The sequence below is a fragment of the Syngnathus leptorhynchus genome, chromosome 11 (assembly GCF_054491065.1).
Source record: "Syngnathus leptorhynchus isolate UIUO chromosome 11, UIUO_Slep, whole genome shotgun sequence".
Classification (NCBI taxonomy): domain Eukaryota; kingdom Metazoa; phylum Chordata; class Actinopteri; order Syngnathiformes; family Syngnathidae; genus Syngnathus; species Syngnathus leptorhynchus.
In genome coordinates, this window is record NC_141205.1 from 4,192,573 (window position 1) to 4,219,016 (window position 26,444).

The 26,444-nt window shown below is 40.7% G+C and overlaps 6 protein-coding genes across 8 annotated transcripts; 2 read left to right on the forward strand and 4 right to left on the reverse strand.

The window, feature by feature from the left end:
• Positions 1-747: 747 nt before the first annotated feature.
• On the reverse strand, positions 748-9,715 carry mapk14b (mitogen-activated protein kinase 14b). 2 transcript variants are annotated; one of them, XM_085924991.1, is made up of 12 exons: positions 9,247-9,715; positions 6,195-6,324; positions 4,624-4,682; positions 4,216-4,327; positions 3,721-3,750; positions 3,411-3,458; positions 3,118-3,232; positions 2,892-2,963; positions 2,695-2,774; positions 2,019-2,097; positions 1,637-1,810; positions 748-1,556 (listed from the first exon to the last, which is right to left on the reverse strand). In XM_085924991.1, the coding sequence occupies exons 1-12, from the start codon at positions 9,360-9,362 to the stop codon at positions 1,489-1,491; spliced, it is 1,083 nt and encodes a 360-aa protein (XP_085781117.1). In that variant the 5' UTR covers positions 9,363-9,715; the 3' UTR covers positions 748-1,488. The 2 variants fall into 2 exon arrangements, with proteins under 2 accessions (XP_085781117.1, XP_085781116.1); XM_085924990.1 differs by lacking the exon at positions 2,695-2,774 and adding an exon at positions 2,380-2,459 and having other exon boundaries at positions 9,247-9,711.
• A 465-nt stretch (positions 9,716-10,180) lies between these two features.
• On the reverse strand, positions 10,181-12,159 carry tmem167b (transmembrane protein 167B). The gene is made up of 3 exons (XM_085924992.1): positions 11,968-12,159; positions 11,230-11,361; positions 10,181-11,133 (listed from the first exon to the last, which is right to left on the reverse strand). Exons 1-3 carry the CDS (start codon positions 11,975-11,977, stop codon positions 11,051-11,053), a joined length of 225 nt encoding a protein of 74 aa, XP_085781118.1. The 5' UTR covers positions 11,978-12,159; the 3' UTR covers positions 10,181-11,050.
• Positions 12,160-12,413: 254 nt separating this feature from the next.
• LOC147048920 (axonemal dynein light intermediate polypeptide 1-like) lies at positions 12,414-15,438 on the forward strand. Its single transcript, XM_085924952.1, has 6 exons — positions 12,414-12,652; positions 12,981-13,117; positions 13,184-13,353; positions 13,433-13,611; positions 13,945-14,109; positions 14,178-15,438. Exons 1-6 carry the CDS (start codon positions 12,572-12,574, stop codon positions 14,211-14,213), a joined length of 768 nt encoding a protein of 255 aa, XP_085781078.1. The 5' UTR covers positions 12,414-12,571; the 3' UTR covers positions 14,214-15,438.
• On the reverse strand, positions 14,737-17,519 carry b3galt6 (UDP-Gal:betaGal beta 1,3-galactosyltransferase polypeptide 6). Of its 2 annotated transcripts, XM_085924951.1 has the most exons (3): positions 17,340-17,519; positions 17,133-17,241; positions 14,737-16,851 (listed from the first exon to the last, which is right to left on the reverse strand). In XM_085924951.1, the coding sequence occupies exon 3, from the start codon at positions 16,839-16,841 to the stop codon at positions 15,822-15,824; it is 1,020 nt and encodes a 339-aa protein (XP_085781077.1). In that variant the 5' UTR covers positions 16,842-16,851; positions 17,133-17,241; positions 17,340-17,519; the 3' UTR covers positions 14,737-15,821. The 2 variants fall into 2 exon arrangements, with proteins under 2 accessions (XP_085781077.1, XP_085781075.1); XM_085924949.1 differs by having other exon boundaries at positions 17,133-17,519.
• Positions 17,520-17,777: 258 nt separating this feature from the next.
• Positions 17,778-23,177, forward strand: LOC147048922 (dnaJ homolog subfamily C member 16-like). Its single transcript, XM_085924803.1, has 15 exons — positions 17,778-18,135; positions 18,227-18,293; positions 18,415-18,551; positions 18,696-18,871; positions 18,955-19,139; positions 19,446-19,550; positions 19,633-19,791; positions 19,924-20,054; positions 20,133-20,310; positions 20,439-20,621; positions 20,700-20,776; positions 21,022-21,102; positions 21,202-21,291; positions 21,509-21,679; positions 21,798-23,177. Exons 1-15 carry the CDS (start codon positions 17,948-17,950, stop codon positions 22,285-22,287), a joined length of 2,418 nt encoding a protein of 805 aa, XP_085780929.1. The 5' UTR covers positions 17,778-17,947; the 3' UTR covers positions 22,288-23,177.
• cdab (cytidine deaminase b) lies at positions 22,917-25,040 on the reverse strand. The gene is given in 5 exon segments (XM_085924804.1): positions 22,917-23,465; positions 23,467-23,574; positions 23,660-23,717; positions 23,834-23,945; positions 24,838-25,040. Coding segments are annotated over 5 exon segments (498 nt in total). The 5' UTR covers positions 25,025-25,040; the 3' UTR covers positions 22,917-23,432.
• Between the last annotated feature and the right edge of the window lie 1,404 nt (positions 25,041-26,444).

Sequence of the window (26,444 nt, forward strand, 5' to 3'; positions counted from 1 at the left end):
CAGGAATTGAACTGGATTTACAATGCACTTTTACCCAGTTTGAAAAATAGCCACCTTTATTTTCTCACGGTAGCGTTTTACAGAAAATTAACCAGATAGTAAAAAGACCTCAAAATAGTGGTGCCAACAAAATCAATAACCAATAAATTAACATATATGGCATAATAAAATTGAGAATTCAGCATCCAGGGAGTAAATATTTTGATGGCATACACGTGTCTTTCTACATATGATTCAAATCAATAACAAGATGTGGTTTGAGCATTCATTGGGAGAAAAACAGACACCCCCCCTTCAAAAAATATTCACAAACTACGAGCGCTTGATTCAACACACAATTAAACCTCACATTTGAAAAGCCCTAAATACAAATAAGTATTTGCGAATGAAACACTAAAGGCAGCATGTGTAAATTTGACTAGCTCCCTCAAATAGTCTGCTGAGTAAACAGCCAAAAAAGTGTTAATAAAACAACGGAATTGCCTTAAATCGTTTTGTTTGGCTTTGGTAGACGTAACTACAGTCATCATAGACTGAGATTAGCAGACAATACATTTGGTGTATGGTAAAGGACAGCTCTCCATAAATAATAATCTGAAGCTTGTTTTTTTTTTTTTTCCACAAATAACATTCTTTAACATCAATATACAAAACATCTGAAAAGATCATAAATATAAGACAACCTGACATCCATAAAACATTCAATGAACACTTGTGATTTATAAACGCAATATGATTTAAAGTATACTGCCAGCCCATGCTGTGGTGGAGAACATTTCAAACTTCAAGTTCATAGTGGATGTGGGGAATTATGCTTAAACTATGGACAGAAACTAAAGTGCTAACAAGAGATAAGACTGGGAACAGACAAGGGTTTTAGAGAAGGTACATTAAAAGACTGAATCAAATTATAAAAACAAAGTCGCAACTGTTACATATACTGAAGAGATGTCATCCATACTTTATTCATTAAATCTCCTTTTATGCCTTTTATGGCATCATTCATACTGTGGGTCCAATATGGTTACTGGCCTGGCTGAATCACTTTTGTATGCAAATACTGTTTTTCTTATCATTCTAAAACACACCTATGTACAAAAATATGGAATTTAAAAGTGGAATTCATTTTATAAATATCTCCCTAAAACATTTCAATCCTGTTTGTTTCTCAAGTATTATTTTCATTATCCACTAAATCGAAGTTGCTCCAATTTGCTTACGATATATAAAGAGCACAATGCTAGCTGCTAGCCTCACAAAATTATTAGTTTGTATCGAAACTAATAAAAAAAAAAAAAAAAACTGAACCACTCCATGAGTGATGAGAGAAACACACAAGTCAAGTTCAATCCCTGAAAATTACCCCCCAGAGATGTAAAGATGGCAGGCACTTGAACATTGCGGTGTTGTCGAGAGTGTTCGGAAAGTGTAGCCGAGTCAAAAAGAGGTTTGAAGTGTGTTTCTAAGGTTGGTCGCCTTCACTCTTTCTCATGACTCCATCTCATCCCTGTCAAACGATGGTGGCTCGAAGCTGACCACCTCCTCGTAAGTTAACCCTATTGGACAGGACAGGGAAGAAGAACCTTACATCACATCCAAGTTCCTTCAGGAGCGCTACCTTAATTATCCTACTCACTCTTCCACTCCTCAATTTCCAGCTCGCGGCTTTCAAAGCTCTGGTCGTAAGGCTCCGCTTCAGGCTCGTCATCTGGATCGTGATACTGGGCAAAGTAAGGGTGGGCCAGCGCCTCGGATGCCGTGATCCGTTTGTCTGTGTCCAGCACCAGCATTTTCTCCAGCAGATCCACAGCTAGCGAGAAGGAACAATGTTGAACATGAAAAAAAACTACTGGTAGGTTGCACAATCCATGGTAGCTATTGAATACAATAAAGGTGACTCGGTTTGGCCAATCAAATGCAGCCAGGCATGAAAAAGGCTTTGTGCTTGATGAGACCACTAGAGGGACTCAGTGAGCCAAGAAAAAGATGACTGATTTATTTTTTAAATGCACACTTACCAAGAGGGTTGGCACCGATAAATACATCCGCAAAGTTTCTCTTGGGCATGTGAGGAAGTGAGTTGATATAGTTCCTTGCCTGTGAGAGGAAATAAAAACACAACCCGGTCATAACACAATGTGAAAAATTTGCACTGCTATTGTTGTTTTGAATTCGCCTCATCATTTACCGCTGCCTACCTTTCCTTTATGACACGCTTACAATTATGTGCTTTTGTTTTTTGTAGTAGTAGTATTAAACACTTAGCGGTCAAATGTTAACAAGCTCAAGACTGACAAAAATACTGTGGTGAGACAAAGAGGAAACGGAATTGGCTAAATGAGAGCAGGAGAGAGCATCTACAGCAGAGGCATGTCTCACCTCATGGCTGGGCATCCTGCTTATGAGGGAGGCCGGGGGGGTCCCCGTCAGACGCATTATCTGCTGCAGCTGGTTTATGTCTATGGTGTCTGAGTCAAGGGGCATCGTATCAAGAAGCATGGGCACTTTAACTTTGTGCATGAAGTTTGAACAAACACAGGGTGAAGATGACCATTTTAAGAGGCTATTGTTAGCTCATTGCTGCTATAGTGCTTCCGTACTAATACATGCTAAAAGAGAAGCGTGTGTCAAGCAGGAGCAAGAAATGAGTTTTCAGGAATAGAGCAAAAGGAATTTTGGCTGCTTGACACTCACAGACTCTGAGGAGATTTTCATTGAGAGCTCGGGCCCAGGGCTTCCAACGAGCAGCAAGATAAGCTTCAATTGATCAATATCTATCTCACCCACGTGAAGGAAAAACCTTTCGACTTGAGCTGCATTGGTATCCAGTTCGTGCATGTTATGCACTCATCTACAACCTTCCCTACATGGACAGTAGAGTGGAAGGATACGATCCGTGCCGGGGAACAACGTTCTTCCGGTGAGAAGTTCCGCCATGATGCAGCCTACCGACCAAATGTCCACTAAAACATGGAGGGAGTAAAACAACAGTGGAAGTTTTTTTTTTTTTTCCTCAAGTCATTTTATCTTTTGTTGTTGATGTAATAGGATTACATTTGTGCTTAGGTGGAAAATGAATGATGCCGTAATGAGAAGAAAACTAGCATCATATCATACCTGTCATGTTGTAGTGCATCCAGTTAAGCATGATCTCCGGGGCGCGGTACCACCGAGTGGCCACATAGCCAGTCATTTCGTCATCCGTATGCCGGGCCAAACCAAAGTCCAGGATCTGAGGAACCAAAAACATTGGCGCTAAAAGTCTGTCCTAGTCTACATTCTGGGGTTCTTGCAAAGATAATGCTAGTCAGGTTTGATTGTCTCTATCAAAGAAGTCACAATATTTTGATTACATAGCTGCATGAGTATCTAATTCGGTAATCAGTATTTCATTTTGGGTGGCAACACACCTTCAACTCGCAGTCTTCATTTACAGCCAGATTACTGGGCTTCAAGTCCTGGGGAGGGGAGATAGAAAGATAAGATCAATTCAAACAGACAGGAAGGATGTTTGACAATGTAGCGGCACACCACAAAACATGAAATTTGACACTGTGTTAGGGTTTCAAAGTAGGGTTTCAAACTAGAGTTCGGGTTTCAAAGCAGGGTTTAAAACTAGAGTTATGGTTTCAAAGTAGGGTTTCATACTAGGTAGGGTTGAGTACGCATGAAGTGAAACATGAGCTCGATACTTACAACCTATTACACAACAGCACTTACTCTGTGGATTATGTCTGCAGAATGGATGTACTGCAGGGGAGGGAAAAAAAAAAAGAAGAAGAAGAGAACATGAAACTCACATGCTCCTAAGATAATGTGTGTTGCTGCAGTTGCTAGAGTAAAAATCTTTCCACTTTCAGAAAGGGTTCGGCGCAGCTCGAGTAAACATTTAGGCATAAACATGTCAAAAAGTAAGGTGAACTCTCACAGGAGAGAGAACTGAGAACTGCCTATAGTGAAGATACATATGTACTATAAATAGCCCTTTAAATGTTCAACATTGCATGCCTGAGCTTTCCCATACATTTTATTTCAATATTATCATACAATTATTGATGAATGAATGTTAAAAATATAACTTAAAACATCATCTTGACAATATGGACATGTAAACAAGAGACTGACTACTCTTCGGGAACAAATCGTGTTTAACTTCAGGAGGCTCGACCGTAGTAAATCGAATATGAAGCAGTGCTCTGCGTTACGTTGACTGACCTTTAGGCCTCTGAGAATCTGGTAGATGAGGAACTGGACGTGGTCATCGGTCAGCTTCTGACACTTTACGATGTTGTTGAGGTCCGCCCCCATTAAATGGGTCACCAAGTATCTGCAAAATACAACCGAGCGCTTTCGTGACCTACAAGTGCAACAAGCTTCGTCTCACATATCCGTGACGTCACCTCCCCCCCCCCCGGCCGCTTTCAGAGACCATGTGCACACTCATTGGAGTAGTCTGTGCACACAAATGCTCAAACTGCCAGATGGCTGTTACCATGGAAACAACTCCAATGTTCACAGTGCATCTATTTAACCTACATTCACCTAAAACACTACATATAAGGTGTAATGTGCTTTACTTTGCAGTGATCATCATTTATGGAGCAAAGTTTGAGTGTGACTTACACATCACTGAACTCTTCTAAGCTTGTTGCAGGTGTGAAAACATCTAACAGTCCGATCACCTAAGGAAAAAAAAAAAAAGAGAAGGCAAAGATGTTGTTTACACACAGATATGACGCACTATTTTAGTCTTCTTCAATATCCTGTCTTTAATTTGCAACACGGAGACAGCAAAGCCGCCTGCCTTACATTTACAAAAGCGTTTGTAGCGAGTTCCATGAAATGGCCACGTTGTTTTTCTTTGTGTGGTCTAATTAAAAGAAAATGGCTCTGGCAAAACATAAAAACGAGGCACTAACTAAACGTGTTTGTCTTAGGAGAATACCATCGTTGTGACGTGCAGCAAAGTTGATGCCGACACCGAAAACAATTCTGAAGAGTGACAAAAGCGCACACACACGTGCGGTAACCGAGAGCAGAATGCGAAAGTTGGTGATCAAGGATGTAAAAAAATAAAAATCAAAAAAATCAAATCCATTCTATTTTTCATAAGGAAATATTGATATTTACATGACATGATTCACGGCATGTCAAAAAGCAGGTCATACAGGAATGCAGACGCAGGAACCCTCCCCCCCCTTTCCAAAATAGATCAGTACAGTACAGTAGTGTAAAACGCAGTTGTGCGATGGCCCCACACAGATGATTGGTAGACTACAGTCACAACAAATATCGGATTGGTTCATCTAAGCTTTCCAAACTCAAAACCCGGGGAGTCTCCTGGCAACAGCGGGAGAAAAACAGTATGTCTGTCTGCACAGCAAAATGGAATCTAATCCAACACGCGGATACATTTAGAACCCACAAACAAAAAGAACACAAAAAAATAAAAAAATAAAACACTTGCAATTTTGATGATGAAACAACACGGCAATATGCTTAATGACAAATTCCACGTGCCAAATTCCTTCATATTGTGGCCTGAGGGCGTTTTTTTTACTCAACTGCAGATTGGCCCAAGCGTCTACAAGGGTGAATAAATCTTTGCAGCTTCAATTCCTCCGAGAAAATATTGGAGTGTTATTTCCATACCCCCACTTTCCCCTCAGGCCACATGAGTGTGATACTACAAATTTGTTTTCTTGCGCAAAACAAAACATGACGTTAGTCTCACATTTTGCTCTTGTTTTCCTTCAGCTGGATATTGAGAATGAATAGCAAGTGGAGTGAACATCTGAGTATCATAGACTGCAGGAATTTGTGGTGTCAGTTGCAAAGAAGAACAGCTGGAGATGTGGGCAACCATGAGTGTTGCAATGGAAACTTTCGATTGTGATCAAATTTGATTAGTAATTGTACATAAAAAAAAGAATCTATATACAAGAGAAGATTTTTCTTTTGAAACCTTCCATACTAAACAGTTTCTCCGTAAAAATGGGTATCAGAATCACTAATGCACACATTTGCTTTTCCAGCAGCACATATCCATTGCTTGGAGTTGCTTGAGAAGTTACTGTGATGATGTAACGTTAAGTGGTTAGAATGGATGCAGCACCAGCACACAGCTAAAATCTAAAATCGTGTGGGCAGGTGATTTATCCACAATGCACGACCAAGTCTTCTTAGGAACTTACATTCTCGTGCTTCATATGTTTAAGCAGCCGCAGCTCTCTGTAAGTTCTCTTTGCATGGATGATGGATTGGAAAGGTCTGGATAACTTCTTTACTGCTATCTTCAGGTTTGTCTTCACGTCACATGCCGAACTGTAAGAGACAGAAAAGTAGTCAAACGTATCGTTTATTGTAAAAGGTGCATTTGAGCAAAGTCAAAATGATTTAACTGACTTGTACACAAAGACAAAATGCAAGGCCAGTGGTTTCCTCTAAAAATGAAAATCACATTACTTAGATATTTAAGAAACACATAAAACCAACTCACTGCCGGCAAAGAAAAAAAAAAAAAAAAAAAATATATATATATATATATATATATATATATATATATATATCACAGAAATAAATTTAGCTAACGTCACATATTCTTTTTCTATGCTTTGCATGACTAAACACCGTCACATAAATTGACAAATATATCAACCAACAAATGAACAACAGCATAAATCCATCATCACATGAAGTGGTCCTCGAAATTTGATAGCCTTTGGCTCACCACTTGAGTTTTCTAGTACTGTATGGCCTTGATGGCAACATGCCAGTGGGTGCAGTTCAAGAAAAAAAAAAAGTTGTCACACAATAAAGAAGGATCAAGAACAAAGGAAATAAAAGATCGCTGGATCAACTCAAACACCCCAATGCTGGAATGAGAAAGCATTTCTCAAGTGTAACTCTACACCTCATTGCCAGAGGAATCAGAACAGAAATGGGTGTGACAAAAAAACAAAAAGCACAAACGGACATTATCCGTTACGGACATTATCCGTTACTAACACTTTTTGGTCTAAATCGTAGATTTGCCTGGCAAACTAGAAAGCAAGACATTTTACAACTGTGCTCGATGAAGACAATGAGGCAGAAGATCGGTCGGTCGCGAGTCAGATGGGCCTGCCTGCGTTCCCGAGGGAATACGGGCCCGGGCCCCCTTCCAATAACTCGCATTCCTTCTAGGTTGACTTGTTACGCTGCGTTACAAATGGCTCTTTGCAAAAATCTGGTGCAGACAGACAGACAGACAGACAGACATCAAGCAGGGAGTGGTGCACCCATATTTAGCCTTGGCAGCTTCAAGTGCAAAACCTGTACCAGTGACCTAGTGTGTAAAGTGACCTGAATATTTCATTCTATTTCTCCACAAGTGGAAGAGGTGAGTCATTTCCTCAAGTGGTACTTCCGATAGAGCCACGCTTACTAACTTTATTCGGCAGGCCTATCGTCATGTGTCACAGTGCTACAAGTGACATACCTAAAGGCCCATAATAAGAACATTATGATAAGCAGAGTGTTTTGTCTTCTTCGGCACGAGCGAGATAATCACATGGACTTTCTGTCCTGCGTGTCATCGCCGGATTGAGGACCAGTCGTTTTTTAAGTGTGCTGATCTGCAGAACAAACAAGACGGGTCTAAGCAAACAGCAACTAATTAGTCTGTAATAAAAAAAAGAAAGAGTCATAACAAAGTGGTCATAAAAATAAAACAGGAGCGATGCTGTGAGTTCAGAGGGGTGAGCGGAGGTCAGGAAGTAGCACGATGAAGCCTGCTAACTTCTTGTCTTGGTTCTTCTTTCATAGAGGACAGCGTTGGACTGGAAGAAGGCCAGTCGAGTGTTTGCTCAAGCCAGGCTGTTGTAGCATATGCAAAATGGGACTGCATAGTTTTGCAGTTTTTGGAAAAGCATCACAGGCTATGGACAGTTGGATACAGTCATAGAAACTGTAACAAGTCACATATCAATCTAATTTAGCTTATCTCACGTGATCATGGAAAGAACCGTTATTGATACTAGTCATGACATCAATTTATGACAGGAACTAACAGAACTGATGTGACAATAAAAAAAAAAGACAATTAACGAGAAGCAGAACAAGCTGTTCTGTACTTCAACAAAGATGTGCAAGTTCTGTCAGGTTCCACATTTTTTCAGTCACTTCACTTTTGTTGACCTTCATGTACGTAAAGTCAACCTCATATGAAATGAACCAGAAATAGTAGGATCCTTGTTGATTATTCAATATGTACCTTGGGGTCGGTCAGTACACCAAACAAAGCTGAAAAATGGAGAAAGAAAATGGAAGCACTCAGCACATGTTTTGACATTTACATTCTCCCTTGAAGTGCAAGTTTGACAAAGCTAAAGTCACGGTACTTTGTCACTTGGAAAAAAAACTTGCAAGCAATTTGTTGACATGACAATGATGTCACGGAGTTGTAAATCACTACCAACTACAAGTAGAATATGTAGTTGCGGTATTAAATGTTTCGTTTTTGTGTCATGGATTAAGAGGGAGCTAAATTGCATGAGTCGAATTCCTGATTGAAGCTTTGCTGCATGGTGATGTCATTGCTTACACATTTTGAGCATCTACAAGTGCACAAAAGCGCGCGCACATGTATTAAAAAAAAAAAAAAATGAAGAGTGAGTGAGGTACCATGGCAGGATTTAGTGCTGACTAATAGTTGTGTGCCTCACCTCGGGACAGTGAGTCACGGCTGTACTACAAAAAGTGACATCATTCTAGAGTCATCACCGAGCTTTTTTTTCTTTCTTTTTTTTTCTGCCTCCTATTCAAAGCCCTCACTGTGCACAAGGGGGCCTACTTTACTTACTGCAAAACAAAACACGTGACCTTCTGGTGCTGTGCAGGCCGGCTGCACCCAACTGGAAAATGCATAATGCATGCAAAACGCCGATTGCAAAGAGTTAGCTTGTGCATGCTGGGACCCTGAGGGACACAATCGCAGTGTCCTAAACTGGAATTGAATGTGTGTGATGAAGAAGCCGTCCGTTCTCAAGCCTGATGAAGAGGAGCATGCACAGGCACGCCGCCAATGCCTTGCAAAAGGCGGGTTACAAAGCTGCACAACTCGGATCATTCAGGAAACAAAAACAGGGTGTTAAAAAAGAAGGGGAACAATGACAACTTGGGAACGTGCACGCTTCTTTTTGGAAACGATTAAAAAAAAGGTCAATAAAAAAAAAAAAAAAAGGTATGTTGAAAGCAGTCGCTTACCAAACGGAACCGTAGGCACCAGAACCAACGGGAGACAGGTTCTGGTACCGCTCCGGGACCTCCCACATTGTTTTGTTGAGCTCCTGCCGGTAAAAAATGGGTCTCTGCTGAGACATTCCTGCGGATTTAAGGAGCTCCGCAGCGACGGGGGGAAAACAAGGCAGCGGAAACTTGTGCCCTCTCCTCCCCGTGTGGCACCTACAACGCTGGGGCTTACTCTTGGTAAGAATTCGACAAGACTGACGCGATTTTTGTGGAGGTATAAGGCCGAGAATCCCGTGGTGCAAAATTGGTTCCAAAGAAAGCTTTTCAATGCTCCGTGCACTTTCTCGATAGAGGTAACTTCCTCTTCGAAAGCCGCTGGGTCAGGTTGGATGAGCTTGTGGTCGATTAGTCGTTCGCTCTCTTTCGTGTTCTGCTCGGCATGCGGAAACGTGAGCGCGTATTTGTCTTGGTCACAGCGCGCTCTCGGGATAGAGATCTCGCGAGAAGCTCGAAATCGCAAAAACAAGGGGCGCTCCTGACAGCGGGTGGGAGATTCCCTGTCAATCATCCCTAGAGTCATCTTTCGTGATTATTTTTTATTTGATTTAGGAACTCAGAACACTTGAACACAAATCTTTTTTTAAATCATCATGAAAAGCACAATATAAAGTTAGGGGTGCTTTCAAATTTGTGGATTGCTCAATTTTAATATGAGAATTAGGTTTCTATTTGTATTGTTTATGAATATGCCATCGAGCATACAGTATAATAACGTTACAGGGGTGTCAACTCTTTTTTTGTCATGGGCTCATTATGGCTTGAATAATTCTGAGTGTGCAGTAATGTCAAAAGGAGCAGAAAGTTTTGGGAATGTCCATTGTGAAAATTACAAAGTAAGATTTACTGCAGAAATTCCAGGGATGTGTAAAGCAGCCGATTACACTGAAAACAATTGTGATTTGGCTTTATTTTGCATTAGTGTCAAAACATAATGAACAAAGGTAATAAAACAAAAATACACAACAGTGGAAATCTTTTATAAGCGATTATGTTTGGATTTTTTTCATAAAAACAACATACAAGTTGTGTTGCTAACACCCAAAATTCCATTGTACTCCCCTCAATCATTTCTTGCAATAATAGCATGAAATGGTTCGATAATCACAATCCTTATTTAGCATTGGCATATCATGAGGCAGATTTAATATTGGTCCAATTTGTAAAAATATCTTTTTGTAACAGTAGTTATAGACTGAAAAACCCATATCCAGTTAGATGGGCTAAATTGTGTCGTGCGAGAACCTGTTTAAAAAAAAATTAAAAGGCTTGTGCGAAAACAATGGTGGGGGGTACACAACTGTGTCAAAATATATCATATATTATTTCTTTATCCAGTCACTGAAGAAGCATTACAGATGTAACCAGGGAAATGGCAGATATAGATGATCATTTTCAGATTTGAAATGCCTCATCCAAACTAAATTAATGATGTCCAGGCCCAACAATGCAATGACCATACTTCCAGTACAAATAATGTGAATGAAGACAACAGCATGAGTTGAAAACAGTACAACCATAGGGCACTCCCACTTCTCTTCTCTGTAATAAAAACTATGAGGTGGATTAAGGATGACCTCATCTGTTTGGGAGACCTCATCTCCGCAGTCGCCAGAGGGGGGCAGCACTGACGAGTCCATGAGAAGATGTGACGTCATGGGTCACATAGTCCACGAGTTGTCCCACAAGGACCAGGTATGACCTCATTGAGTTAAGCACCCGCTTGCGCCAATCCAAATCTTTCCAATCCAGTTTGGTTACATCATTTCAGGAAGATCAAGTAGAAAGCCATGACCACACAGCAGATTGCCACAGGAATATGGAGTCGTGTCCCAATGATAGCAGCTACAAAGAAAAATCAAAAGATGCCAATTCATGAAAAATAAGTGGTTAATAATCAAGCAGCCCCTATTGATTTGCACCATTTGAGATAGTTAGTACCTTTGTAGAAGACTCCCCATATTCCTTTCTTTTCCGACAGCAGCCAGTTGTTGAGGCGAGGAACCTTTTTGAAGTATGCACACGTGCAGATGAAGAGCAGCCCAAACACCAGGATGCCATCAAAAGAATACACTGTAGGACAAGGGCACAAAATGGACAAATACATTTATTTTCATGTAAAAACTAAAATGATCTAGCTCATATGAATGACATCCAGGCAATTGTACATTGTATTTTTACATTTAAAAAGCTCTTTACTGGGTCATGAATACTCATGTAATCCAGTGTGATTTTCATAGGTGGTTCTGAGTGCAAGTGATCAAATCACTACAGAACTCCAGCAGAAGCTTTAAATTGAACTCACTGAAACACAACAAATGTTGCTAATGACAGTGAATGCTGTGCATGTACATGCAGTGTCAGTATTTGGAGTTGCATTGTTGTAAACAAAAACAAGAGTTCTACTTTGTTGGTCTGTTGGAAGATTTCAATGTAGAGCTCAGCAAAAACAAATCAACGCAACCCACGGGATGGTTTCATTATGGGTGGTGGGATGTGATTCAAATGACAACTTCAGCGTATTCCAGGTTGATCATTTAGCAGCACAGGCTCAGTTTGAGAAAATGAAGCGACAGCTCGCGGGCCACGTCTACAGCTAAATTAACGTTAGCTTTTGCCTGTTACACTTACGCTGACATTTTTTTTTTCAACTCGGCGTTTTGAATGAATAACGCTTACCATTTGTCATATTCGCAGTGACCTTCTATCGACCTTATGTAATTGTTAACTTATGTCCATCAAAAAGCCATCGTGTGTTTCGGAAGAGGGAAGCTAACGACATCGACTTCGCAGTCACTGAGTTGACATTTCCGGTTTCAACCCTCCTTTTACTTCTTTGCTTGGCGTCCATAGCGCACGACTGCCACCTAGTGGAATTTGGGATTCTCAACACCCTTCATAACACAATTTGTATTATCACCAGTTCGTTACCACAATGTGTGTACACTGTCGTAAAAAGAAATTGAGCTACACTTGACATGACCAACCATAAACGTTATTTGGATATGCCGTTGAAGATATTCCCTTGTCACGTCTTTTTTGTAACACGCCGTCAATGACAAGCAATGATGTCACTGCTGGTGACGTATTCGCCAGTGGTGAGATTACAAATCGTAAACAATGCTTGTAACTCAGTTTCAGGTAATGTAATGCTTTACAAGTGGCTCGGGTAACGCTCAATATCGAGTTGTCTCGGTAAAAGAAAAAAACATGAGAGATGGCATGGAATCTTCGGGAATTTCCTCTGAAAATATAGAATTGGAATATTTTTGTGGAGCTCAGAATGAATGCACCCACCGAATCTCTCCTCAGATACGATCCTCCAGTTTTAATTCCCAAAAGTGCAGATAAAAAATCAGCAAAGGTGAGTAGTATCCCTCTGGTTTCAAAACACTATTAGGTATTATCTTTGTAAGGAAATATTTTATTGATATAAAATATTTATATTTATTATATTTTTTATTTATTTAACTGATGCAAAATACCCAGCTCATATTTGATCATATATCCGATGTCATGTCATGATGTCATGTCATGACTGCAATGTTCTACTGACTGATTCATTTAAAAGAAAAAAAAATTACATAACCTAAGTCTGCGTATTTAATATTGGCAAGCCAATAATAACAATGATATTGCACAAGCCAATAATATCTAATTTTGTTTTTTTTTAAAAAACACTTTTGCTTCAGGGACGTCCTCTAAAACCCCTCAAGTCAAAACCTCATCAGCCTGCAGACTCTTTACGTCTTCGTAAATCCATAACAGCAACGCTTGAAGACATCAAGCAGAAAAATGAGAACCTTCTCAATCTTATGTTTCCACCCAGGTATCCAAATAACTCATCAGTCAGTTTCACAAAACAGTGTTATTTATTGTCATCTCCCCCTGGCAGGAGGTGGGAGGAGGCAAACAAAGAGTGGGTGCAAAGAGTTTGCGGTGAACCATCCACTCGAGTGGATGTGGTGAACCTAGAAGAAGAATTGGACAAGAAGTTGCTGCAAACACGGGCCATGGAGACTGGAATCTGCCCTCTGAGAAGGCAGTTATACACAGAGTGCTTTGGTAGAGACTCTGTATATGATATATGTAAACTTTGGAATACCAATTTTTTTTTTTTCATCTTATTTTTGTTGTTGATTAGATGAGTTGATCAGACAGGTGGTCCTCATTTGTGCCGAGAGGGGTCTCTTATTGCTGCGGGTAAGAGACGAGATCAAAATGACCATTGCCGCCTATCAGACGTTCTATGAGAGCAGTATGGTTTTTGGCGTGAGGAAAGCCCTGCATGATGAACAGGACAAGGAGGCCCTGAGGGACAGAGTAAGACTAGCAAAGTACAAAATACTGAAAGAAAGTTGAGCATTTTCCGCTTTCGGGGGAAATTTCAGGATTGTGCACAACTTACTCTTTTTGAACAATAAAATGTTTGAAATATTAGAGCATAAAAAGTGGGCTTCCTTGAATGATGAAGGGAAATTGAACAGTTGGACAAAATTAGATTCAAAAGGTTAGAGGTCAAATGAATAGACCCTGAAATTTCCCCTGAAGGCCAAATGTTTCAATTGTTTTGTGACTAGTGGACATATTTTAACCTCTCAAAGTTATATCAACACATTTACATCTATTTGTCTGCTTTTCTTTTATCGGTTATAGATTTCTGATTTAGAGAACTTAAAAGAGGAGCTGATAGTGAAACTAGATCACCAAAAAAAGAAAAGTGTGGAAGTGAAGAAAATGGCAATTGAAAAACAGGAAGAACAAGAAAAGAAGTGCACAGAAGAAATTCAGAGCCTGAGGAAAAACAACCAACAGATGAAGGTCATTCATCACGACACAGCATCTCAACTAATTCTCATTTTCTCATTCTAATACGTCTTTATCTTTAGGTCCAACTGGAGGGGCTCCTCGCAGCAAAAAAGTAATTTTGCCTACATGGAATGAATTGTCCCAGTGTTGAACATTTTTTAAAAACTTTTTGGAGGATGTTACACAGGTGATGTTAGCTCTAAAGTTGAAAGGTCAAAGTGAATTGTCAACTATGGCCGCATCAGAGTGCCACTGTTCCACAGACTCAATTTCTACAAGGCCAACACAATGGCGAGTGGCCTCATTGAATCACCTTAGTCGCTCCCAAATTCTAAGATTAAATTGTGTAGAGCCATTTGTTGACTAAAGATTGTCCAAAGCTTTTAATTTCAGGCTCTCAAAAGTAACAATTCAGATTTTTTTCAGCACTTTATGAAAGCAGAGTATTTTGTGTGTGTGTGTGTGTGTGTGTGTGTGTGTGTGTGTGTGTGTTTAATCAAAATAAGACATTTTACAAACATCTGCTTTTACTTTGGAAAACAATGACCATTTTTTCTTGTGTGGTATTGCCCAACTGTTTTGTTGCTTTTTAAAAAAATCAGTAATTATGAAATAAATAAAAAAATTAGAAAACCGTAATCAAGGAAAAAAACTTTTTTTTAATACACTTAAACGCAAATAAAACATCATCCAATTATTCGATGTACAACGAATACATGCGACAGTACCACATCATTTTAATAACACATCAAAGGAAGATGACGTATAAAAAAATAAATAAAAAAAACAGCAACTGCTGCACAGTGTTGTGGAAACATGTTGACTTGATCTGTTCATAACCATCACATACTTTGTACATGCAACTTATCAAGAAACAGGAAAACCTGCTGAACAAAACACATTCAACCATTTTTCCCTTTCTCGCTATGTGCAACTTGCAGAAAGTCTTGTGTGTGTACCTTTAATCATAGACTTTTAAGACTACAAATTCACTGTGCCTCTTCATATGCCGGCATACCAACCAGTGTTCTTACTGCATAATAAATTAACAATAAATATAATAATTAACAAAAAAAAAAAAAAAAAACGATTTTACAACACAATATGTCAGGTAGGAATTTTCTAATGTGAAGACCCACAAATTACAAAATGCGTACAAATGATCTGAAGAGGCTCAACAGGAAGAAATAAAAGTAGTGTACAACACAGCTGACGTGACAAAAGGCTTGTACAGAAGGCAGAAATTGATATTTAAAATCAAATTTCCATCATAACATGAAACAGGATTTGTGCAAAATGTGTCTCTGACCTTTAAAACAGAAAAGCAATTCCCCTTACAATTGAATGCCCAGAGAAATAAACAGCCAAGAACAATTAAAGCATTTAAAATCAAATTCAGATACACTTAAGTGCAATTCTGCCCCACAGTGGCTGTGATGACATTCGAGCAGTTTTTCCAAAAGCTATTTGAACTTTAGTTCTGTATCCTTGATAAACATCTCAGAACATCTTTTTATCAAAAGAATCCCTTTTTTTTTTGTGACATTTGTTAAATGTGCCAGTCTGACCTGACCGTCGTTCAAGAGTAAAATGATCTGGCCTCATCCATTTCCGCAACTATTCTCCATTGGGATCCATTTGGATCAAACGCAAAGCTACAATGGGGCGTGTACTGTAAACGCAATAAGGACAGATTTGAGTAGGTTTTGAAAAGTCGACTATTATTAAGGAATGCCCTCCTTCCGTTGGCAGCACTGCGAGGGGGGCACGGCCCAGTCGTACACGTACGAGAGTCGCAATTTGACTTCCTCCTTACAGAGCCTGCCGTCACGCTGCAGGGTCTGGTGCTTCTCCAGCATGTCCTCCAGACTTTGCTTATGCGTCACCAAGTATTTATTGTTGCAACCACGGGATTTATACTCCGTGTCAAAACGTGGGTCGTGCGTTCGGCGAACATCCACCGGGGCCAACCACGCACCCAAAGACACGTCCTCACTCTGCCATATTTTCAAGTAACCTGCATTAAGATGGACATATCGCACCAGGTCGGATGACAAGATGTAGCCACCGCCCAGAGCGTAGGGCAGGTAGTAGTCACAGAGCTCCCAAGAACTTTCCCGCCACTTCCCAGCCGCCTTGACCCGTCCCCGGCCCGAGAAGAAGCCCCAGTACAAGCGAGTGGGCTCTTTCCCTCGCAGCTCCTCTTTAAGGATGTCCAAGCGAGCAAAGGTGTCATCATCTGCTTTGAGGACAAACTTGAAGTCCACATTGTGGTCCAGCCAGGAATACATGTGCAGAAGCTTCATGGTTAGGTTATCGTAAGAATCTTTCAAGTCGGGCAGTAGGAGCAGATCCTTGTGCCGTCCTTGTTCTACGTTGAGGTTCTGAAGATCTTCATTGGAAAGCCCTAGGGTTCCTACAACAAACTTGGCCAGGATATCCGAGTCCCGCTTGGACAGCCACGTGCTCCGGATGATACTTCTTCGTTCCGTGTACTTGGGTCCTGTTGTGATGAGGACTACCAGGAATGCCGACATGTCTTTGGACGAGACGGACCGGTCGTGCTGCTCCGGATGGGGATGTAAAGCGCTGGCGTGGGGGGCCAATCCCGGTGGATCGGCATGACCCTGCTTCAGGGTTTCTGAGGTACATTTGGCCAAGAAGACAAGAACCACAGCAAAAGTGCACACAGTGCACAGGAACAGCGCAGTCTTGTGGCGGCAAACGAGACGAACAAAATTCATGATGCTGAGCCTGTCGTGGAAGGAGAAAAACAACATTTGCAGTCATGTCATCAAGACATACACTTAGGTCGATAAATATTAGGACATTGACGCCATTTTTGATCATTTAAGCTCTGTACAATGGATTTGAAATGAAAAAATTTAAATGCGCTGAAGTGAAGACAACGAGCTCGAATTTGTTAGTATTTACATCCAAATCAAGACGTGCGCTGAAGTAACTTTATGCTTTATGGATTGTTTTGCTTTCCTCTTAGTTCTACTTCATCATGCCAAGTTTGTTGGTTTATTTACCTGAGTACTAAAGTGGCCCTTTTGCGAATAGTCAAGCCACAGCAGGCCGTGCAGCTTTGCTAACGTTGACGTTGCCTACCGAGTCCAGGAGCCTTGCGTACTCTGGCAACTGTTTCCACAAAAAGCAAAATCACACATGGTGCGTAAATTGGGCGAAGAAAAACAAACAAACAAACATGTAAAAATAATGGTTTAAACTCGCAGAACCTGGGCAGACGTGGATTTGGTCATTTTTTTAACCCACGAAACGAGGGAGGCTGTGATCAGTGGATACCGGAAACATAGCCCGCAAACGGGAAACATTAGAACACAAATAATACAGATTTTATTATCATGCGCTATATCACTTAGGTTTGGACATGTCGCCGTCTTAGAAAAAAAACAAAGCGAAAAGTGGTACTAAAGTAACTAGTAAAGTAGTAGATTGCGCATGCGCATTAAATGGAAAGTAAATTACAACGGTGTCAACGATGTATTACAGAAACCTTTCTGATAAGATTCCCTTATTCCATGCAAAAATGTAAATATTATATATCATTCTCTAAATATATTTCCATAAATGTAAATAAAACAATACTTCTATATGAGTTTTATTTTGAAATTCATAACCGGAAAAGATTCGGTGACAATTTGTACAACATTCGCCGGAAAAATAATGACCTCCGGCTTTTAAAACACCGGAATGTCTCTTTCAACCTGAAGCATGAACGAGTAAAGCAGGATTTTAATGCTACCGTTTAGCTTCGTGTATCGTTATCCGACGGGTTTGTTCATTCAAACCATTACTTGTTAGTGTAATCGGACAGTGACGAGCGATGACTGCTGTTCGAAACAGCCGACATCCTGGGCCATGCCCACTGGTGCTCGCCATCTTTTTGCTAGTTTTGACTGAGCATTTAGTGGAAACAACCGCTGCTTATGATCCTTATAAAGTCCTGGGTGTCAGCAGGAGTGCGAGCCAAGCAGAAGTCAAAAAGGCATATAAGAACCTTGCTAAAGAATGGTGAGTCATCTTCAAAATGACAGCTGGATATTTGTGTTTATTATTCCACCATTGCGACGATTTCCTATTCCCAATGTGTTTTCCTCCACAGGCATCCAGATAAGAATAAAGACCCCATTGCTGAAGATATGTTCATTAAGGTTTCAAAGTCGTATGAGGTGTGTGGTATACAAGAACTGCAAGATTGACTTTGAATTAATACCTTGTGGTACCTGTCATTTCCCCCAACTGTAAATAAATGAATTCTGAAAACTTGTATTCTTTCTCTTCTGCACACAGATTTTGTCGAACGAGGAGAGAAGGGCCAACTTTGACCGCTATGGGCAGGTAGACGAAAACGAGCCCTTTGGCCAATCACAGCGTCAACATTTCCAAAATGGCTTCTACTTCGATGAGTCTTTCTTTCATTTCACCAGGTAACCCATTTCCACGTTTCTTCAATATATCTGATATATTACGAGCAGGGTTTTATGTTTCCCATTCCGATCCGGACTCTACTTTTAGACTGTTTGCTGTCATGTCATTAAAAATCAAATCGATATTATTTCTGTTTTATCCAGGTCCAGGGACTTTGCTGACAGCAAGTACTTGCTTCACCACGCTCAGTTTAACAGCGACGTCCTTCCAGACAGCCACAAGAGGCCGTACCTCATCAAAGTGACCTCCGATTGGTGCTTTGCGTGCATCCACATCGAGCCTGTGTGGAAGGAGATTGTGGAGGAACTTGAGCCGCTGGGTAAGGCTAACACTGATCCCACAATCACATTCAAACAGTATTTGGCTCTCCTATGTGAGATCAAGTTTGTACTTTTCCACCAGGTGTGGGCATCGGTATTGTGGATCTGGGTTATGAACGTCGCCTAGCCAACCAGTTGGGGGCTCACCGCGCTCCTTCCATTATTGGACTGCTGAACGGCAGAGTGACCTTCTTCCATCAAACTATTCGTCGAGAACATCTGCGACAGTTCATTGATGACCTTCTTCCTCAAAATTTGGTGGAAAAGGTGAAAAACCCAAAAGATATAACAGAAAACTTTCTCTTAGGGTTTGCAAAGGGGTGAAAATTGTCAGACAAAGTTTGGAATTTCAGATGAGTTGTTTTGGAAATATTCCCAAGTTGGAGAATCACAATGAACTTTTAGAAATGTTTCAAATGAAAGCAAATCACATCAATCCTTTTGTTTGTGCTGTAATCATACTGATTCAACCTAAAAGAAAAATTACACTAATAATGGACATTTTGTAGAAAGATATATTCTCTTTAATTCCTCTGGAAATCTGGATCTTGAATTTTCTCGTTTGTTCCCTAGATCACATCGGACAACTACCAGAATTTTCTGGACAGCTGGCATGTTGGAAATAAGCCCAATGTTCTTGTATTTGACAAACACTTTAACGCCCCCATAATCTACAAGGTGAGGCTTGTGTTGGAAGTACTTCAGCGCCTGTTCAAATTTGAAATCGAAATGAAAGTACTTTCTTTCTTGTTCTCTCCAGTTATCAGCGTTTGCCTTCCGAGACTACGTTCGATTTGGTTACGTAGAACAAGGCGACGTACGTAACACCGAGCTTCTGCGCCAGTTCAACGTAAACACAAACTTCCCCATGTTGCTGCTGTTCAAAGAGGACACCAAAAATCCAGTGGACATGATCCAGGTGCTTTAGCATGGCTCTGTCGTATTAAAATCAAAAACAAAATCCACATATGGACTTGTTGAGTTACAAATGTAAAATAAAAATGCACAAACTCCCCCCCTTTTTTTTTTTTTGCCTTCTTAAATCTTCCAGGCTGCAGGACTGTATTGGAAGCTCATGGAAATGTTTGTGTCCAACAACAAATTCCTCCAAGTTCCTCGACTGGTCAACCAGCAGCTGTTTGACGAGCTGTGTCCAGTTAAGCAGTTCCACAGACGAAGGAAGTAAGACACCAAAGATCATCGCTTTGACTTCTCACATGAAGAGAAGAGAAAGAAATGAGACCATTTGTTTTTGGGCAGGTACTGCGTGCTGCTGATCACCAACGACGACCAAACTTTCCTTCCCCAGTATCAGGCCTTCTTGGACTTTGCTACGTTCAACACGAAAGAAGTGCTCCGGTTTGTGTACGTTTACCAGCATAAGCAGCAGCCTTTCTGCCAGGCTCTTCTTCCCAACCAGGCTGTCGTCTCCCCGCAGGTCAGCGGCGTTGGATACATGTTAATATATGGATATCTTTTTAAACGTTGAGGAGAAATGTGTCATCATAAGCCCAATACACGTGTTGTTTTTTTGTTTTTTTTTCTTCTTTCCTCCACCACTAACAGGTGGTTATTCTTGAGAGACGGAGCTCGGCTGGCAAGGTGCTGTACCGCTCTGTGATTGGCGGGTGGAATGGCAGCGAAGAAGACAAATATCGTCTCCTCGAGCATTTGGAGCTCCTTCAGAAGGACCCCACCTATCTGACCTCAGACGCCACCTTGCCAGAGCTCAATAATGAAATGGCCCCTGTAAGATATGACCCCCCCCAAGCAGAATAGTTTTCCCTCAACTGATCTGACCGTTTTCAATTTTCAATCTTTGTTCAGATGTTCTTGATTGAGTGGCTGAATGCCGCTTGTGATTACATCCATCAGATTTACGACGACCTTCTCTACTCAAACTGGTAAGACAAAATTGGAAGTTACATGTTGGGATGAAAAGAAACAGGAGGATATACTGATCCCTACCACCCCAAAAAATAGAATTTCAAAAAATGTACTTCTGCACCAAGTACCATAAACACACATTTTCATTGCCTCCAAAAAATACTTATAAATGATTTGATGTAGAAAAAGTACATTTGTAATTGCAAATGAATATTTTACCACAAAAGTCCTTCCACTAAAATGTGATGTGTCTTCTTTCAAGGCGAGAGATGATGCCCATCCTGTCATTGATCTTCTCAGCTCTTTTCATTCTTTTCGGGACAGTCATCATTCAGGCCTTCAGGTGAGAGAGTGAGCTAGCTTTCTGTTATCCAGTTTACCAGCTAAGACATGGAGAATTCACTTTTCTATTTGTTTTTTTATTTTGTTGTTTGATTTTTAGTGAACCAGGTGAGACCAAACCCCGGAAACCAGCGGCAAAGGAGCAAACTCAAAGTGACGATGATGCATCAAGTCGATCCACTACCTCCAGGTAATTGTGGTTACATATATTGAGAACTCGACACATCTACAGGGCCAAGGAGACATTTTATTATTGTTTATTAAAGATGTCTCCTGTGAGAATAATCTACTAAATTGAGCCAAGCAGGACAATTCGACATTTCTCTTCAAATCACAGTTTTTCCTTGCTGTTTAAATAATGCTACTGCATGTGAGATGTTATTTCCTCTTGTCTCTGGTCCATGCAGCCGACCCCCCAAGAAGGATTTTGTGGAGGTCACAGAGCTGACCGACGTCACGTACACCAGTAACCTGGTCAAGCTGCGGCCGGGCCACATCAATGTTGTTCTGGTGCTCACCAATGCGTCGAAGAACGCCTTGTTACGCAAGTTTGCCAAGGAGGTCTTTTCTTTCTCTGGGTAAGTGTCAGAACTCTTTCTCTGGAACGTGAACTGTATACGGAACAAATTAAATTTGAAAGGAGAAGTCTGCTTTCGTATTGGCAGTTAAGTCATGTGAAGGTTTCTTCCACCACAGGACTCAGACTATTCACTTCTCCTTCCTCAACGCTGACAAGCATCACCACTGGATGCCCACACTTCTCCGCACGTGCTCAATCACATCACGCCCTGGAACTCATCCAGACGAGGACGAGGACTCGTCAGGCTACTCCGGCCACGTTTTGGCCCTGAACGGCTACAAGAAATACTTTTGCCATTTCAGACCCGTCTTCGTCGGGGACGATCTGAGTGACGCGTCGTCAGCCTCTGAGTCTTCGTTCTCTTCTGAAAGTAGGAGAAAGTCCCGATCCAGGTCTCGGTCTAGCTCAGACTCTCGATCCCATTCCAGAGAGGATGGGGTTAGGTCCAAGAGAGGCTCCAGTAGGGCTACAAGTATAGACGTGCACCACAAGCTTGACCGTCTGGGACTGTGGATGGAGAGATTAATGGAGGGAACGCTGCTGAGATGTCATGTGCCTTCCTGGCCTCCCCTCCATGCAGCTGCGAACATCTCCCCGGAGAGCTGAGGTCGGCGTCACCAAGGTAGTGCGCACCATTCATGTTCTTGCTTTTTCTTCAAGTTTGTGCACAACAGTCTGTAAAATTATTATCGAAGGTTTATTTGTGTCCACAATTCGGGATGCTTTTATCTCGCCCAGACTTACATAGATGCTTTATTTTGGTTTTGGGGGGGGCAAAGAGTAACTGAAATGTTTAATCACTAAGAAGTACACTGAGGAAAGATTGTACAACTACTGTATGGCATGAAGCATTTATTCCATATTTGTCCTCACTAGTAAGATGATGAGAGCAACTAGTTACTAATGAGTCACAACTGTGCACAAGTTTACAGTACTAGTAGAATGTGCCAATGTACCACAAAGTTGGGAATAGCTGCAGGAGCAGAACAGTAACAGGAGAAAGAGTTATTAGCTGCTCAATTGTTTTACAAGTGAGGACGAAGAGCGTACTAGGACTAGTACGATAAAAACCTTTGGAACAGGTTGATTGGATGATTTGATTACGACAGCCATCACATGCTAAATCATGGATGTTCATGATCTGTGCTTAAACATGTTTGAAGGTAAATTCAAAAATAAGATCTGCATGACACCTGTTCATGAGTGAGATACGTTTCAAAGCCTGAGCCACAGAATCAGTCAATGTTTTGCTCTTTTAATTGCATGAACTTTGGAGGTCACCGACCACAAATAAGTGGGATCTTGCACTGAGAAATTGTAGTATCATCTTGATTTTTTTTTTTTTTTTTTTTTTTAAATATGTTTAACTAATTTGCTGCTGAGTAAATAATAATAGTCTTTTATGGCATTTGACTATATCGAACTTGAAGAGTTTGTTTTAAAAGTGTATTTATTAAATTATGTGCATGTTGTTTTGATATGTCATTTTATTCCATTCAGCTAATAAATGTTTTTTTTATACATGTGATTCAGCATTTTTACTAATAGCACATTGAATTATCCAGTATCATCAGCCGTAAAACAATGTATATTAATAAGCAATTAACACGAGAAAATATCTTTACCATAAATACAGTAATAAATACAAGGACCTATTCAGCACTTGTAGTATTGACGAGTCCGCACGACAGAATTCCAACTTGCCAACAGTTTTGCGGGAAGGGCAGTTTAAGTTCCAGTTAATTGCTGGTTCAGTACTCATTGGGTATGTCCAGTGCTTTTTTTCATGTCCAGGTCTTCAGGACCAAATGAGACTGGCAGCAGCTGGTTGACGCTCATCTTCGTGTACGTCCCATCAGGCTTTGACAGGTAAACGTCCCAGCTGGACCCAAACTGAAAAGACACAAGATCTTATTAGATATGGTGCAGCTGTACCTAATGGAATGTCCAATGAGTACTCACTCACGAAGTACCGTACCTCTCTCATGAACTGCCTGCAGCCACCGCATGGAGAGATGAATTGGTCACTCAAGTCACTATGTGAAAACATATCCAAGAAGCCGTCAGGTTAATGTTAAACATCTCGTGTGTGGCAGGGTCGCAAAATGAACCCTGTGAACCGAGTCATGTTTTTACATAACGTTCATGCTACCTGGAAATTACGATGGCCTTGAATGCAGTGTAACCTTCAGACACAGCTTTTGAAATGGCATTCCTCTCAGCGCATACTCCCAAGTTGTAACATGCATTCTCCACGTTGCATCCTGGATATAGGTAGATTGATCTGTGTTAATAATAATAAGAATCTAGTCTTACATAATGCAAAAAAAAAAAAAAAAACATGCTGTTGAGTGCCATCCTCACATCTCCAAATGCACATTTTCAGGAAATAAATGAGAATTGCTTAAATGATCAAACACACTGTTGGTATTATGACTTTTTTTTTTTTTTCACGTGCAGCATTACATAAAAGTCTAATCAATGGCACTTCTCAATCACTGGGTTCATTGACTGTTCATTTAAGCAAATAAACCCCTGAGAAAAAAAAAAAAAAAACCCAGCTGGTGTCGTGAGCCTGGTGTGTTTTGGAATCAAACAGCCTTTGCACTCTCAGCTCTTTGACAGCCCACCCACCCCCATTTCCAAACATTTTGCCAAGCTCACGACACGTGAATAGCTAAAAGCTTTGCAGAGGCCAGCAACACAAACTGAACTTGTTGATAATGATTGAAATCCCTGCCAGGGGCGACCTTTGCTGTTGGTGATGGATGACCAAAAACAAAAAAGGTCATAGCGGTTCACTGGAATGCTCCAAAAAATATGTTGAATGAAGTCAATGCATTTTAGTGAAGTTAATTTTGCTTAAGTGCTACTATAACCTATTAATAATGATGATCATAACAAATAATCAACTATTAAAAATCCAGTATATAGAATAAAAAAAAAAAAAATACAATACAACTCATAGGACTGATTTATACTGATATAAACTCAAGTGTTTTAATAAGTATTACTCTTGCTTACAAATGTATCAAAATCAAATCAAAATCTGGACTCCTTGCTAGAACGGAGACAAATTATTTCAAATAGCAGCAAAAAAAAAAAAAACAGTTAATTCAATGATTTCTCCGAACGGGGTTGAATCAAGTACTTTACCTGTGAACAAGCAGTTGTCAACGGTCAAGAGAGCAGCTCCAACTCTGAATTTACTATAAGGGCAATACGCTTTCTTCTTTGCCTCATGAGAGCGGTGGATCAGCTTTTTCACCGTTTCCTTGCTCAAGCTTCTCGATCCCATAACCTCGGTGTGCACCGGCTCTCCCGTGTATTTGACTTGGTCCATTTGGGATCTTTTTGGGTTTTGGTGGTCAGGTTTTAAATGTGAATGAAGCAGTAGCACATGGGAATGGGGAGAGGGTCGGTCCCAGCCAATCACCTGCTGGGAGTGTCGTTTGTTTTGTGTGCCTTCAAACCAAATAAACCGCCTCCTCAAAACATACTAATATCCAGACAAGGTCCAATTAATGATGTAAGGCAAGGGTCAGCAACTTTTGGACAATGAGAGCTACTTCTTGGGTACTGATTAATACGAAGGCCTGACCCTTAACCTTAGCTCATATTACCTTTGGTTTAATAATCAATGATATTCGTCAATGTACAATGATGTAATTCTTGATCTCTGAAATATTTTAATGGGAGCATCTCAGAGAAATGTTAATGAGATGCCTGGTAACTGTTTTAAACTGTGGTAAGACTATTATTATTTATTACGACCTCACTAGTTTGTACTTTAATTACAAATTAAGAGTAAAAGTGCAGTAGTGTGACTTTTCCAGCAGTTGGCAGCAGACACCACCTGCAGTTGTTACGAGTTGAAGATGAGCCATTTCAAATTAAAAAAAAAAAAAATGTCCATGACTTCCCCTTCAATTGTAAAAATGAATAAATCTGTGATCAAAAATGAACTGCCGATTAGTAATTTACTTGCATGAGCATAACGGGGCGGCTCGGTGATGCACTGGTTAGCACATCCGCCTCGCAGTAAGGAGTGTGCCGGTTCGATTCCACCTCCGATCCTTCCCCTGTGGAGTTTGCATGTTCTCCCCGTGCCCACGTGGGTTTTCCCCGGGCACTCCAATTTCCTCCCACATCCCACAAACATGCTTGGTAAATCATGACAATATTTGTTGAGGTTTCCTCGGGTTGAGGTCAGATGAACGGCTGTCCAGGAAACGTGACAGCGGGAGGTCATACAAAGCCGTCTCTCTTGGGTAGAACATAAATTATTCAGATGACGCTCAATGTGGAACAAGAGGGGGGAGATGTGTGTGTGTGTGTGTGTGTGTGTGTGTGTGTGTGTGTGTGTGTGTGTGTGTGTGTGTGTGTGTGTGTGTGTGTGTGTGTGTGTGTGTGGATGACGCTGACTTGCCACAAGGCTGATAAATGTACCGTTATTTACTGTCACGATTGCATCCGAGCCAGGTGGCGGCAAAAGAAAGTCGTGTTATTTCAGATGAGCTTCATTAAAGGCAATAATAGACAGTGTCGTTCAAGGAGATACAAGGTTTTCATTCGGTTCTGGAGTGAGCCGAAGCCAATCTTACGCCTTTATATGTCTCGTTTCTTGAATAATTTAAAGAAAGATTTTACATTCTTGAAAGCTCTGATGGTGTCTATTCTGAAGTGTGTTTAGGTTCTGTAGATATAGTAAAAGTAAGGTTGGAATGATTTTATATTGAACTGTAAAGCCGTGCTATGAAAAT